Source organism: Pyrus communis, chromosome 11 (genome assembly GCF_963583255.1).
Source record: "Pyrus communis chromosome 11, drPyrComm1.1, whole genome shotgun sequence".
In the NCBI taxonomy this organism is placed as follows: domain Eukaryota; kingdom Viridiplantae; phylum Streptophyta; class Magnoliopsida; order Rosales; family Rosaceae; genus Pyrus; species Pyrus communis.
In genome coordinates this window covers 2,541,685-2,557,809 of record NC_084813.1, presented here as the reverse complement: position 1 = coordinate 2,557,809, position 16,125 = coordinate 2,541,685, and the positions used below count along the sequence as shown (strand labels likewise).

The following is a 16,125-nucleotide window of genomic DNA, read 5'->3' as shown; positions in this document are numbered from 1 at the left end:
TCAATCTCAGTTGGTGGGGCCCATTTTGGTTTGTGGCTTAAAATTGGGTTGGTATTTGACCCTCAAATGAGTTTTAGGTTTTAGGTTAATTTTGGGTCATGGGTTGGAGTGGATTTTGGGAGGAAAAAAGGGGAAATTTTAGGTTGTAAGTCATCATTGGAGATGGTCTTATGAGTTAAATTTTTAGCCCCAGGTTATTAAAGAATGAATTTAGGCTAATTTTTTTTAAATAACTTTGAAAACAATTATGTAGACTATCCTAAATTAATTTTATGAACATTTTAACCTAAAAATATTTATGTTCCGATAAATATTGAAAAATCACTAAACCGACACGTGAACTCATGAAACACTATGGAAGAATAAGAAACACATTATAGATATGTATAAACATAAAAACCGTGAAACACATGATAGATATATATAAACATAAAAACCATGAAACACATGTAAAACACAAGAAACACATATGAATCACATGAAACACACAAAGCACATATGAAACACATAAAATGCATACAAAACACATTATAGAGATGTATAACACACCAAACACATGAAACACACAAAACACATACCAAATATGTACGAAATACATGAAACTAAAATTAGAGGATGATTGAAGGTTTGTGTTTCATTCTTTTGCTTATCTAGAAAATCTCAATTGTTAAATGAAATTGATGAGCTTCAAAGCAAATTATGAGTAACAACTTTGTTGATTTGATGATGGAAAAATCTCTTCGACATGAATTGAATCATGTGTTACCATGTGAAGAGATTATGTGGGCCCAAAGAGCCTGGGGATAAGAATACTAAATTCTTTTGCTTGGAAAGGTATCTTGAAAAGTAGCGGTATTATTCTTTAGGGTATGAGATGGAGAGTGGCTAATGGTAAGGACATTTAGTTATAGTCCCACAATTGGGCTTTTGCTTACCCGTTGTTCCATCTCTTACCCAATATTGAGAATTAAAACATTAATTGGGACTTGAAAATTAATGAATTTATTGATAATTATTGTTAGGGGTAGGAGAAAGCTTTCGCACGTAGTTAGTAATGAAATTGTGAGGAAAATTTGTAATATTACAATTCCCTTGCAGGATTCCAAAGATGTGCTAGTTTGGTGTCCACATACAAATGGTAAGTTCTCTGTTAAATCAGCTACTTGGATCTAGAAAGGGACGTTGACTCAATCTACAAAGCATAAGTTAATTAATAAGATGTGGAAACTTAATATTCCTCCTAAAGTTAAGATGTTTGCGTAGTTGTTCATTCGTAATAGACTTCAAACTAGAAAAATATTAAGTCATATTGTAATTAATAGTGATAAGATGTGTCCTTTTTGTAATTCCGTTGATGAGGACCAAATGCATTTATTTTTTAATAGTGGTGTCACTAAATTGATTTGAGACCTTTGTTCAATTAAGCCGGGCAATTTCACTAGTGCTAACTTCGACTCGGCAATAGACTGGCTAAATTCTTTAAAGAATGTTGATAAGGAAGTTCCTAGTGATTTGAGCTTGTGTTTCCTCCTTTGTTGGCAAATTTAGAATGACCGTAATAATATGGTGTTCATAAATGTTTTGGCCATCCTGGCAAGATCTAAGTTATTGGTTATATCTATGGGTCAGCGATATCTTAAAGCCAATGGTAAAGGTTTGAGAAGAAATACTGATGATACTTCCACAATTGTTAAATGGCATCCGCCAGATTAGAGTTTTGTTAAGTTGAATTTTGACGGTTCGGTGGCTAGGGACAAGGCGGTGGCGGGATTTGTCTTAAGGAATCATAATGGGTAGATTATTGGAGGTGGAGCTTTAAATCTGTATGGTGCTACTATTTCTGAAGTGGAGGCTAGGTCTCTTAGAGAGGGCCTTCTTTTTGCTCAGAGGAAGGGCTATACAAAGATTATGGTTGAAGATGACTCTAAGTTGGTCATTCAGTCAGTGTTGGATCGGGGTGTGATGCCATGTAATCTGGTTCCTCTTATTGAAGATATCAAGTGGATGGCAACCAATTTTTATTGCATTGACTGGAAGCATATTTATGGAGAGGCTAATTTTGTGGCAGATGCCTTCACTCGCCATGACCTTCTTATTACTAATTGTCATACTTGGGATCATTGTATTCCTTCATTTTCTCTTCATGCTCTTCAGTTTGATTCTGTATGGAATGGTTGTACGCGAGGGTTTTCCTTTAATATATTTTTCTTGATTAAAAAAAAAAAAAAAATTCACCAATCATCCAACTTTCATATGCTTCTTTTTTTCTTTCTCAAAATCATCCAACTTTCATATTTTTTCCCTCAAAGTTATCAATATCTCAACAATAGGTGACAGAAGAAGGCGTAACTTGGCAATGCAGGTGGCACGATACCAAGCAAGCCTTGTAGTTGGGGAAGCAGAAATGAACAACGAAGAAGCCAAATTTGCAAACTGACTTATGCAATATGGGCATTATGTCGAATCTAGCTATCATGGTTCTGTCATGCCCTGTTCATTTGTACAGCGTTATAGAGAAGAGTATACTGACTGAATGATGAAAGAATATTTCATTGAACATTCGAGATATCCTCCTCATGATTTTCGGAGGCAGTATCGGATGAGGAGAGAGCTTCTCGAAAGCATCTTGAATGCAGTTGTCCATCATGACCACTACTTTGCAAGGAAGGTAGATGTTGTAGGCTGACAAAGTTTATCACCTAATCAGAATGTCAAATCTGCATCTTGGATGCTAGCGAATGTGTACTCTACAGACTCAACTAACTAATATTGTCAACTTGCAGCTAGCACTTCTATTGAGAACCTCAAGCACTTCTGTAAGGCAATTGAAGCTGCATATAGACATATATACCTCTGATAGCTAAATCGTGAAGACTTTAAGAGACTTCTACGTAGGGCAAATAAACAAGGCTTCTTTGGCATGACAGGAAGTCTCGATTGTATGCATTGGGAGTGGAAGAATGGTTCTACTACTGGGGTTGGCCAATTCAAGGGCCGTCATAACAAGCCAACCATCGTGCTCGAGACTGTGGCATCTTACGACACTTGGATTTGGCATGTATTCTTCAGCACTCCTGGATTAAACAACGATATCAATGTTCTTTGGTCTTCTCCTCTGTTCGATGAAGTTGTTGATAAATGGGCACCAAATAGAGATGCAAGGTAAATGGTAATATGCATGAGCTAGGTTACTACTTAACTGATAGTATTTATGATGAAGTTGAGATTCTACCATAAAACCAATTGACAATATAGAGAGTAGCCCAATTGACTTATAAGTTCATGTAAGGTCCCCATTCCCATCAATGTTGGATTTAATGTCAAAACGCCCACACACGTGTGATGAATTTCAAGCCTAACATGTGGACAACACAACAGGATGATGTAGAACGCGTATAGCGGTTGAGCTTCACAGGTGAGACAACTTGCTCTGATACCATGATGAAGTTAAAGTTCAACCATAAAACCAATTGACAATATGGAGAATAACCCAATTTACTTATAAGCTCATGCAAGGTCCCTCCTCCCATCGATGCTGGATTCATTCTAGTTGGTATACCTTTGTGAAAAGTTATTCTCATCCTGATAGTGTGAAGAAATTTTTATTTTTTTTTGGCAGAAGCAAGAGTCTTACAAGAAAGATATGGAGAAAGCATTCGGGATCTTGCAAACTTGATGGGCCATTGCTAGAGGGCATGCACAATTGTGGAGAGTGGAAGACCTCCATTCAATCATGATGACATGCATACTTTTGCACAACATGATTGTTGAAGATGAGCACGTAGAAATTGAAGAAGATTCTAACGAAGATGTGGATGATGACCAACCAACATATGTGTGAGCTATGACAAGAGATGTTGAATATCTCGTTGCAACCACTTACGAGATCCAATAGGAAACAATCACATTGAGTTCATGACACACTTCGAAAGTTAATGATACAATTTGAAAGGATTTGGTCGCTGAGAAGGAGAATGGTGATGATGGAGTAATATTTCTAATAAATTTAAGTGTGCTAGTGGGGTTGTTTTCTTGTAATAAATTTAAATGTGCTAGTATGTTGGTATTTTCTTGTAATAAATTTAAGTGGGTTAACTTTAAGTGTGCTAATACGTTGGTAATAATTTTAAGTGAGTACATGTGTACAACAATGTGACATCAAGCCTTTTGTCAAGTCTTTTATCTAGTACGTTGAATTATTGAAGGCATCTATTGCACATCAATGTGTGCATCAATAAACAATAATTATTAAAGACCCTTTGAATTATTGAAGTACATCAATGTGCGCGATAATATGTAGAACAATTATTGAAGGCATCTAGAATAAACCATAAAACTTAAATTGTATTCATAAGCCATAAATCGGATCTTGTATTAATGCATAAAGCCATAACAACAATCACACAACAGATGGGATCATTAATAAATCAGATCTTGTATTAATTATCTCCATAAATTGGATCATTAATAAACCATGATTAATAGAAACAATAATTAATAAGCCATAATTAATAAAAAAAATAATAAATTACATAAAATTAATACAAATGATAAATAATAAACTACCTAAAATTAATGCAAATGACAAATACGAAACTATGTAAAATTAATATAAATGACAATTAATAAACTACATAGAATTAATACAAATGATAATTAATAAACTACATAAAATTAGTGATCATAATAATATTCACCACCTTTACTTGGTGGTGGACTTAGTGTTACATCCCGGCCCGGGCCTTCACCACATCCCGGGCTCAACTCCACCGTAGCACGATATTGTCCGCTTTGGGCCCCAACCACGCTCTCACGGTTTTGTTTCTGGGAACTCACATGAGAACTTCTCAGTGGGTCACCCATCATGGGATTGCTCTCACGCGCTACTCGCTTAACTTCGGAGTTCCTACGGAACCCGAAGCCAGTGAGCTCCCAAAAGGCCTCGTGTTAGGTAGAGATTAGAATATACATATAAGGCTTAGAGGATCCACTCCCCTGGGCAATGTGGGATGTTACAATCCACCCCTCTTAGGGGCTCGACATCCTCATCGGCACACCTCCGCCCAGGGATTGGCTTTGATACCAAATTGATACACCCCGACCCGGAATGTCCATTAGGACCCCGAATCGAGTTGTGTTAGCTTTGTCACCTTCCTGGTGTCGACCAGCATAACTCGATGCGGGGTCCTAGTGGACATTCCGGGTCGGGGTGTATCACTTGGGATATAGGCTTGAGATGAATCATCATCTTGAAAGATACTCATTGTGGCATTCATTCGCATAATTTCCTTTTGCTTAAAATGGAAGAACTTCTTCCTATTTAGAGTGTAATTGTTGAGGTCCTCCCCCATCATATTAAATTTTGAACCGTTCTTGCTCCCTTTCCACTTGCATCTCAACGGCCAAGTGCATTTAGACCGCCTGTTCCTCCCGAGACCTATGGCTTTTTGTTAAGTTTGCAAATCCGGAAGAAATCGGTGTACTAATCAAATCTTGCATCTTCCTTTTCTCTTTTCTTCCTTCCGCTTATCTCTTCCCGGGGGCCTTGCAAAAAAAGAAGTTGGGGTCATCGAATTGACACATTCGTTGACATCATTTGTGTTTGCGGCTTCACTACCAAATAATTTTTCCCATTATTGGTCCGCATCGGTTCCCTACCTCGAACAATCATTGACGATGTCCCAAGCATGATGCAACTTAAAAGCTTGATTTTGTGGCGTAGTTCTTGTCATGTAAATCACCATTGCTTTTGTCACCCTGTGCAAGGAATACAAAATACAATTAGTTGGAAAATAAGGCTATGGACATGACGAACAAAATATCAACAAAGAAACTCACCACTTCGATGGTGCTTCTTCCACTAGCCATGTCAACCACGGCTTTTTCCAAACTTCCCCTTCCACAAAGTGCATGCTTTGTTGATAACCTTCCACCAATTGTAAACACTACCAACTTCCCTTTGGTTGGCGTTGGAATTTTCATTGAACTTATCAACGATTTTAGCCCATAAACCTTTTTATTTTGATTCATACCAACGACACCATCTTCAGTAAATAATTTTTAGATTAAATTTAGGTGAATTTTGAGTTAAATAAATTTTTTTAATTATGTTAGCCATTGGATTTATATTTGGGTCATTAAATCTTTTTTTTTTACCGTTAGATTTGATCACATTCAATCTTAATTGTTGGCTTAAATAACTTTATAAATATAAATCTTAAAAATAAAAAAACCAAAATTGAACCTAGACCATTGAATCAATCAACGATCCAATTAATCATGGCCGTTGGATGACAAAGCTGGCCGTTGGGGTCACCTCAGTGGGCGACCACGTGCATTGGACTCGTCGGCTCTCTCTCTTCAGCGAGTCCATGGCATGTCGTGCGTCTGGGGCTGGCAAACTTCAGGCGCGTGCACACGCATTTGAGGGGCCCTCCATTATGCTTTTATGGCCGGTATTTGCCCCAATTTTGAGACTTAAATTAGTTATTGGCAGTTTTTCAATTTAAACCACTTCTCATCTAAGTTCACCCCTGCCACTTAAGTTTAATTTCTTTTAACTTGTAATTGTGTCATAAGACAAAAGAAGAGTTTTATTCAGAACCAACACATTGGTTTAGATTGAACTAGCAGGACTGCCCGCGCTTTGCTGCGGGTTTTCAAATCATGAATAATATTCATAGAAAATTTAACTAAAAATGCTACAGCGATATAATCGCATTCTTAAATGTAACAATTTAGAGAACGCATGTTTTACATGAGTAACGCTCACAAAACCACACATTTACACAATTATCTCCAAATGAAAGAAAAAGCAAGAGATATGTGAATTGATCCATAAAATACGTAGTTTAATTTACATCGCTACTCATTAAGTCGACATCAAATAGAAGCTTCACATCACAATAATTAACCACAATCCTCTGTTTTTGTAAGTGCAAAATGAAAAACGGAATCAAATATTAAACCCAATATCTTCACAGCACAATGTTCAACCCAAAATCTTCACATTAGCTCAAGAACTATATTGTTTCCAGAGCTTTCCAATTTCCCAGCACGGAACGACAAACATAAAAGCATTAAAATAGCTCTAAATTAAAACAATAGGATGAACTACAAAACGATAGAGGAAAGATTAAGAGCTTACCCTCACAAAATCAAAGCTCACCAAAATGCTTACCCTAACCAGAGAATCGTAGAGAATAAATCTGCATCAACATGTAAATCATAGAAAAAAAAAAATTAAAATTTATAAATACCATCATTTCACTACTAATTTGAATAAATCCAGAAACAATACATTGGAATAATCTTTTAGGTCTTCCAATATTAATAGGTTAGAAATTCAGAAGATAAAACACCACAATTCATTAAATTCAAAGTTGAACAATTCATTAAATTTAGAGCTTACCCACTGCAACATCAAATGATAGAAGCAAGACTTGTGTTAAAAGTCATGTGATGTGTGCATTTACAGACACCAAGATTTTACATGCCCAAGAAAGGGAATCACTCCATTAAAAAGAGAGGAACTACTGATACTGCAGGTACATTAACCAGACCACTAATTTTAAATGACAGCATATGCTTGAGTAAGCGAAAGACTAAAAGACAAAAAGAAGAGGGTTATATACCCGTTTCAATGTCATTGTCAGGGGCCTCTTAAACCTAGCTCCAGAATGAGGATAATCCAACACTCTCGTAGTGACTAATACTTATTGTGACCTTCACTCAGTTTGTGAATTAGAAGCTTGAAATACACCAAAAATTATATTAATAGCCATTCCCCTAATTTTAACTACTAACAGCGTAAAGAATTGGAAATTACAATTAAGACCAATGTTTTCCCCCTTTTTTTTTCATTGCCATAAAAGGCAGAAAAACAAAGGCTTCTAAAACTCAAACCAACCGTCTCATTTCTTCCCAAAAATAAACACATTTTAATCCAACATTCATAAATGCGTGGTCAAACAAGGGAGAAAATTATGTTAATTTGGGCTTCAAATTTACAAACATAACTGTTTACAATAAGCATATATAACATGATTTGGTCTGCAGTGCTTTCACCAATAGTTATAAAAAACAAAGATTCTAAAGATATGCATGCAATAGAATGACTATTACCTCCAAGTAAGCAATTGCATGGTTGCAATCTAAGTTGCACACATCATGTTCAATCTGATAGCTTCAGTATAGCACTTGACAACATTATTTCAGGCTTTTCCTTAAATGAAGTATTTCCTTGGGAAAAGATTAGCAAACATAGAAATTGAAACAATACACATAAGTACATTGGTATCCCAGTTCTTTGCTAATAGAAAATGAAATTAAGGGGATGGAGAGACCTAATTTCAACTTTTTGAAGGAGAACACCACACTTCATTCATATCAAAGAACAGCATGATTCCAATTTCAATTTTGAACATAATAAATCACATAGCATTCATATATTACTTCAACTTCTTTCAAATTTACTTTTGTATTTAAAGATTGTATATTTTAATGAGTCTAAATTGACTATATATAAATTATACCTTTTTATATTTAAATAATAATGTACATTGTATAATTACAGTTATAGTCCATGAATACAATTAGAGGCCTTTGAATTTCTTTGCAAGAGAAGATTTACACGGAAAAGCAACTGCAAATATACAGAAGGAGGGAATTTGAGTTTTGTAGTCCCATCTACTCAGCAATTTCTTAATATAGATACAACTGAGCAGTGGGAGAGCTTTAGCTAATACTATTCAATTCCACAGGTAATTATAAAAAAATAATCACATAATTTCTCACAATAAAAATCAATGTGACTAAAAACAAATGATATGTATCAACTTTGATGATTTCCCTTATTTTCCCTCTCCTTCCCAGCAACCAAACAGGGGCAAAAATTACCAAAAACTGAAAAGATTGAAGTACCTGAGCAAGTTGGAATGCCTGGGTTGCCATATACACTTGGTGTAAAAAAAATAAGGGTGGGCATTTTCAAAGCACCTAAACCCTTCATCCACAAACGTATGTAAAAAATCATACAAAATAATATTTTGAATGCATTAATCCGTAGAAACAAATAAGCTAAAATCAAACTTCTCTATCAGAAAGTAAAGACACGATCCAAAAATCCATTAACATAAAAAAGATGTCAATGTCCATTAGCAGCAAGTTTCTCACCTGGAAGACAAATCTCATTTTCATTCCTTGAACTGATAGAAGACCTTTCATACGATATATGTCCTCACTTCGTTTCAACAACAGTGTACCAAGCCATATGTTAGCCTGAAAAAATAAAAACGAAATCAGTAGTCTTTGTCAGGTTTTCTTTCATACATGCTTGGACAAAGACTCTGGATGCAACTGGCCCTCAAATGTGGACTTGTCTCATTCAAAGGCAACAGGTCCACATGGAAGACACAGAAGAAATTATCAAATATATTGCAAAATACGACAAAACAGAGATCCTACCTTTTCAAGTTCTAAGTTCCCTTCACAAACTATGCTGACAGAAGAAACACCAGGATCATGAACATGATCATGGGTGTGGTGATCCTCATGATGGTTTGCACATCAGTTTCAAATGTGTGAATATCAGTTCATAAATCAAATCACAATTATAGTGGAAGATCAGAACTTAAAGCAAATCAAAATATTATCCAATCAAAAACCAAACTAAAGCAAAATTACGAGTAACCATGACAAAAAGCAAATAAATAAAAACCTAATTATCCCCAACTTTGAATATGTAGTTATCTATTATCCATATCCTTATATATGCAGTTTATATAATGAGACAATTATCTTCCAAAACCATTTTACAACCAATATAACTTTAGTCCTAAAAAAAAATTCTTGTATTTCCAAAAACATCCGCAAGTCCACCAATGTGTTATTCAGTTCCTCCCCTAGAACTAAAGAGGTGTTTTGTAGAGACCTACAATACATGGAATCTCTACCCAGTAATAAAAATAGAGAACATCACATACGCAATAGAAGCCGAACACAAATCCCACATTTCACAACCAAATCATCATATTAGTTCGAAACATTAAATTCTAAGAACTAAAAATAATAATAACAGTACCTTAAACTGAATCTTGAGGTGAGAACCTCCTGCTTTTCAACCTGCAACAAACCATAGAAATTAAAACCCACGAATCCACAATCAGATAAAAACAATTTTCCAAGAAAAACAAAACCAAGATTGGTATACAAAAGAGCATTAGATCTATAACCTGGAAAACAAAAAGAAAAAAAAAAAAAGCCATACAAAAAACCCCAAAAAAAAAAAAGAACCGACCTTAAGACAGAGAACAAACAGGCAGACAGAGAGATGAATGTGCAAAATGAGAGAAAAGAAAACTAATAAGGGAAATTAATATCTCTGATGATTCCCCCAAAATCTGACCTAACACACTAAAAAATTCGAAAATAATCCACTTATCTTTCGAAATCACTTATCTTTCTAAGCTGATAGAAAAAAAAAAAAAAATTTAAAAAGCACTTATCTTTCGAAATCCAGGCATGCAGCGATAGATCCGGATAACCCGTATGGTTTTCTCTGACCATCCCCACTCTCCTACTTCTAAAATCCACGACTCATACCTCTCCCCTTCGCTCTCTTTCCATCGTCATCTCTCTCTCTCTCTCTCTCTCTCTCTCTCTCTCTCTTTCTCTCTCTCTCTTTCTTCCGCTCTCTGTCGGAGTCTCCATCCCCCCAAAACCCTCATTCAAGGACAGCAAATGAAACTGTACACAACAACCCTCGAATTCAGTCAAAACCGAGAAGACAAAACCCACTTTCCCACTTTTGAAATCTATCACCCATACCTCTCCCCTGTGCTGTCTTCCCATCGGCATCTCTCTCTCTCTCTTGCTCTCTCTCTCTGTTTCTTCCGCTCTCTGTCAAAGGCTCAATTCCTCGAAACCATCAGTGAAGGGCAGCAAATGCAACCCTACACGGCAACCCCTAAATCTAGCCAAAACCGACAGGACATCTCTCTCTCTGTCTGTTTGTCTCTCTCTCTCTCTCTCTTTCTCTCTCTCTCTCTCTGTGTTTCTTCCGCTCTCTGTCAGAGCCTCAATTCCCCTAAACCATGAGTGAAGGGCAGCAAATGCAACCCTACACGGCAACCCCTAAATTTAGCCAAAACCGACAGGACAAAATTGCCCTTCCAACCTAGTCCACATATAATGGGTTTCTTGCAAATAAGGTGAAATAAAGGGGTAATTCGTCCTAAACCTTCCGGACAAAATTACCCTTCTCAGTTCAAATAAATACCCTTCAAACCCAGCCCAAATCTCATGGTTTTATTGTAAATAAGATGAAATCAAGAGGCAAACAATTGACTGTAGCCGAATGAACAGTCAATTGCTCCTCAATTTTAGAATAGATAATAATACAGAAGAGACAAAAAGATCTATAAAGAAGTTCAGCTGCGTTAGGGGTGTGTGGTTGTGGTGGTCTTTGAGGGTATTTTTGGAAGTAAAGCGGAGAGCTTAGAAAAAGTTTATATTTTAAATTTTTAAAGGAGTGTCAATAAAAATTGGAGGAAAGGCAAATGAAAGTGGTTATGTGATTGTATTTCTAATGAAAAAATTGACTTAAATTAATTAAAACTGGTGTATGAATATGTGAATTTGCCTTTCTTAATTAAAATTATGTGAAGCAACACGCTGGCCCATATACATATATCATGTGAATTTTCATTTCTTAGTTAATTAATATAGAAATAAAAAGTAAAAATTGAATGCTTATTTTTGTATCAATAAAAATAGTAAAATTTGAACGTAGGTGTGATCCTCCATGAAACTCGCAGGTCTTAGGGACTTGGAGTTTGATTTAGTTTCTCTCAAACTGGTGGTGCTCCTTCCTGTGTATATATACGTGTGAAGAATTCATGTGGAATAAAAATGCCGAAATGTCACAGGTGTGTGAAAATGAAACTCCTGAAGATAAGGTGGTCGAAATATTGTCCAGGTTGCCACCCAAGTCTCTGATGCGATTCAAATGCATGCGCAAGTCGTGGTGCACTCTCATCAATAATCCAAGTTTTGTGACCAAACACCTCAACAATTCCGTGGACAACAAACTCTCATCCTCCATTTGTATTTTTCTCAACCGTTCTCAGGCGAACATTTTCCCAGACCAGAGTTGGAAACAAGAAGTTTTCTGGTCCATGATTAAGCTTTCCATTGATAGTGCTGAGCACAACCTTCATTATGATGTTGAGGACCTAAATATACCATTTCCATTGGAAGATCACGATTTTGTATTGATTTTTGGTTATTGCAATGGAATTCTCTGTGTAGAAGCAGGAAAAATGGTTCTTTTATGCAATCCTGCAACGAGGGAATTCAGGCAACTTCCCGTTTCATGCCTTCTTCTACCCCCTCCCAAGGGGAAATTTCAATTGGAAACGACCTTTCAAGCATTGGGATTTGGCTATGATTCCAATGCTGAAGAATACAAGGTTGTGCGAACTATAGAAAATTGTGAGTATTCAGATGATGAGCAAACATTTTATCATCGTATTGCTCTTCCTCACACGGCTGAGGTATACACCACGACTTCAAATTCTTGGAAAGAGATCAAGATTGATATATCAAGTGATACATATACATGTTCTTGTTCAGTGTACTTGAAGGGATTTTGTTATTGGTATGCAAGGGCTGGTGAGGAATACATACTTTCATTTCATGTAGGTGATGAGACATTTCATATAATACAATTTCCTTCTAAGAGAGAATCCGGTTTTACATTTGATTATATTTTTCTCCGAAATGATTCCCTTGCTTCTTTTCGCTCTCCTCACTATCCTAGTGAGGATTCCAAATTATTTGAAGTATGGGTAATGGACGATTATGATGGGGTTAAGAGTTCATGGACAAAACTCCTAACAGTTGGACCCTTTAAAGGCATTCAGTATCCATTGACACTTTGGAAATGTGATGAGCTTCTTATGCTTGCCTCTGGTGGAAGAGCCATATCTTATAATACTAGTACTGGAAATCTCAAGTCTCTTCATATTCCTCCAATTCTCAGCAGAGTTGTAGATTTCAAAGCTCTTATTTATATGAAAAGTATTGTTCCACTCAAGTGAGTTGAGTGCAAAGTTCCATTTCTCCTATTTAATCTGTATGCATGATATAAGGCTTGAGTTTGCATATTTTAATTGAATTTGCTTTGTGGCCGTTGTACTATTTTGCTTATCATGTGATGGATTTAGTTTTTGTGCCTTCCACATTTGTTAATTGTGGATGCAAATTTCCACCGTCTTCAGTATTGACGAAAATGCACTTACAAAACAATCAACATCTTTGATCAGAGACCTAAGCCTCATGCGCCCATGAGGTTTTTGTTGGGGGGGTTAGGTCAATGGATCTCCGATGCTTAAGTTACTTTCTCTGAGAGAGTAAAGTGTTTAGGGCTTTTTTAGGGTTGCAAAAGCTCTTAAAATTTGGTAGAATTTGGGGTATTTATAGGGATAGGACCGGCCATATAGTGTTTAATGGAGAGATATTCTCTAAATATTTTCAAGATATTTAATAGGAAATAATAACTTGAGATAATGTAGTAATTATCCCTAATTGATTTAAATTAGGATTACTTACTTGATTGGAGTCAATCTTCAATTGGGAATGTATTAAAGATAGGATTTGGGTAATTAATCCTTATCTTTAATTCCTTGCCAAGGGCAGGTGAGCTGTGGGCAGTTATGTTCAGCTGCTGAGTCCTCCAAGGATGTGAGCTGCGCGTGGAAGTATCTGAGTAGCTTGCCCATTTATTGAGGGCAATTTTGTCTTTCTTGAATAAGAGTCCACATGTTGCTCAAGAATTTTTAGGATTACTTTAGGCTCCACAAATGCCCCCACACCTACTGTGTTGCATGCAGGAAAATGATAGTAGATGTAGGAATCCCAAGCTACTTAGGCTTGTAGAATTGTTTCCAAATTTGAACTTGATCTTCTTTCTTGATTTGGTGATAGAATTCTTCTATGAAAAGGAAAATAATTGCCCCCAATACCTATTTAATTCTGCCTTAAGTTGGGGATTAAATAAATTTGGAGAGCAATCATTATTCCCACAAGGAAGAGAAGCCAGAGGAAATTTTTAATCCCCCTACCCTAGCATTCTTCTTTTCTTGCCCTTGCAAAGTGTCATCTCTCGTTGTAGTTCTTCTTCTCCGTGCCGTTCTAAGGTAAGAAAAAATTGAATTTTCTTCTTCTTGATTTATTTATTTATTTTTGGGAGTCTTGGGACTTGAAAAATTGGCTTGGCAGGGGTTGAGGTGGTATGAGTGGCGCGACATGGATGTCAGTTGGAGCGCGGAGGCACTGGGTTGGGTGAGCCATGAGGCTCTAGCCTCTCTAAATGACCTCGGCACGGGCCAAGCTTAGTGGAGTAGACTTGGGATTGTTGTAGCAAGCGAGAGGGAGTGAGAGAGGTTGGGCCGAGAGGCCTTAAGCCTTGTTGGGTAGTAGTAGAAAGGGAGAAAGGCGCGGGGCACTTGCCCCCTCTCTGTTGACTTGGGTCGTGGGCCTTAGGGCTTATTTGGAGCACGAAGAAGAAGAAAGAGAGGAGGCACGAGCCTTCCCTTTCGCTGGGCCGAGCGGGTAAGGACCTTGGGCCTTCGGGCCATACGATTCTCCTTATATATACATATATATTATTATATTATATATATATATTTTTTTTGCTAGCTGCCTTCTAAGTATTTCTCTTTGTACTTTTTGCAGAGACTTTGAAATGTCTTCCTCCGATCCCAAAAGTGACGAATATCTTCCACCTTTGTACCGTTAAGGTGGGTTACTTCAAGGCTTCACATGTCAAGATTAATTCCAACAAGCTATTTTGGAATTTTCTTGAGGTGTACAAGTGTGCGATTCCATCTGGGGTTCGCGTTAAGCGGGTGAAAGATGATAGCGGCTATAAACCATGCAGCGAGGTTGCCTCTGCTGGGAACAATGCTCCAAGTTAATTAGGTCCGCTTAAACTAACTTTCAGATTTCCCTAGATTCATTGGATTGAATGGAATACGCATTACAACCAAATTATTCCTAATCAAAGTCCCTAACTATGGAATACGCATGATATAGACATTCAACAAAGATCATTAAGTTCAACGGAAATCATAAACATCGACTAGGCATTCATAACTATGGAATACGCATGTTAATCCAGCCTAGGGTTTACTAAACACAATCGTGACTAGCGATTTTTACTACTCATGAATATAAGTTCATAACGATTAGGTGAAATTCCCTTATATCCTAGTATCAAGTTTAGGCATGCAAATTAAGTGTCGACCCTCAACCCACATACATAAACAAGTTCTTAATCAAAACAGAAAAGTAAACCACATCTAAAGTTCATGAATTCATAACTGGAGTAAATCAAATCATAACCAACATATGTCCATGGTTTCAAACTTTCCCCTAACTAATTAGGGGTTTAGCCACTCATGATTACAACAAACTTAGAGAGTAATAACAAAGTAAACATTGAAAACAAGAACGAAGAACACCTAAAAATCCCAACAACTCAATCTTGAATTGTATGAACGTTTAGGCCTCTTCTCCTCTAGTTGCTGCAGCACAAAGGGTTTTGGTGAGTTTTGGGGGTTATGGATGATGTAGAATGATGTGTTTAGGGTAGGGATGGATGTAGGGGAAGGCAAGGAATGTTTTTGGGCAGAAAATATGAAGAATGGTGAAGTATGGCAGTGTTAGAGAGAGGGAATGAATTTCTGGCGTGAATGAATGTGTATGAGAGATGATTTTCTGAATATGGAAGAGTGAGTATATATAGGCACTTAAAACCCTAGGGTAATCAGATATGGACTTGAATTAATTAATGGGAGTGCATGTGGCTGCAATGGATTAAAGGATGGGAGTGCATGTGCTAAAATGATAAAGGGGGAATGCATGTGCAATGACAGCTAGGTTGAATGATTAAAGGGGTGTTGCTAGGTTGGAAATGCATGTGGAATGGCTGGAAATGGGATGGTGGTGCAATGATGGAGGAATAAGTGCATGTGGCTGAATTGGTGGTGAAATGATGAAAGAATAAGTGCATGTGGCTGAAATGTGGAAGGTGTGTGGCTACTTCAAGTAGGAATCCTTGTG

At 36.8% G+C, this 16,125-nt stretch overlaps 1 protein-coding gene and 2 long non-coding RNA genes across 3 annotated transcripts; 1 reads left to right on the top strand and 2 right to left on the bottom strand.

Moving 5' to 3' along the window:
• Positions 1-6,803: 6,803 nt before the first annotated feature.
• Positions 6,804-8,679, bottom strand: LOC137708334 (uncharacterized). The gene is made up of 2 exons (XR_011064776.1): positions 8,125-8,679; positions 6,804-7,208 (listed from the first exon to the last, which is right to left on the bottom strand). It is a non-coding gene; the product is annotated as an uncharacterized lncRNA (long non-coding RNA).
• Positions 8,680-8,690: 11 nt separating this feature from the next.
• Positions 8,691-9,566, bottom strand: LOC137708335 (uncharacterized). Its single transcript, XR_011064777.1, has 3 exons — positions 9,466-9,566; positions 9,175-9,279; positions 8,691-9,004 (listed from the first exon to the last, which is right to left on the bottom strand). It is a non-coding gene; the product is annotated as an uncharacterized lncRNA (long non-coding RNA).
• Positions 9,567-11,897: 2,331 nt separating this feature from the next.
• On the top strand, positions 11,898-13,100 carry LOC137708059 (F-box/kelch-repeat protein At3g06240-like). Its single transcript, XM_068447040.1, has one exon. The coding sequence runs from the start codon at positions 11,898-11,900 to the stop codon at positions 13,098-13,100; it is 1,203 nt and encodes a 400-aa protein (XP_068303141.1).
• Positions 13,101-16,125: the final 3,025 nt, after the last annotated feature.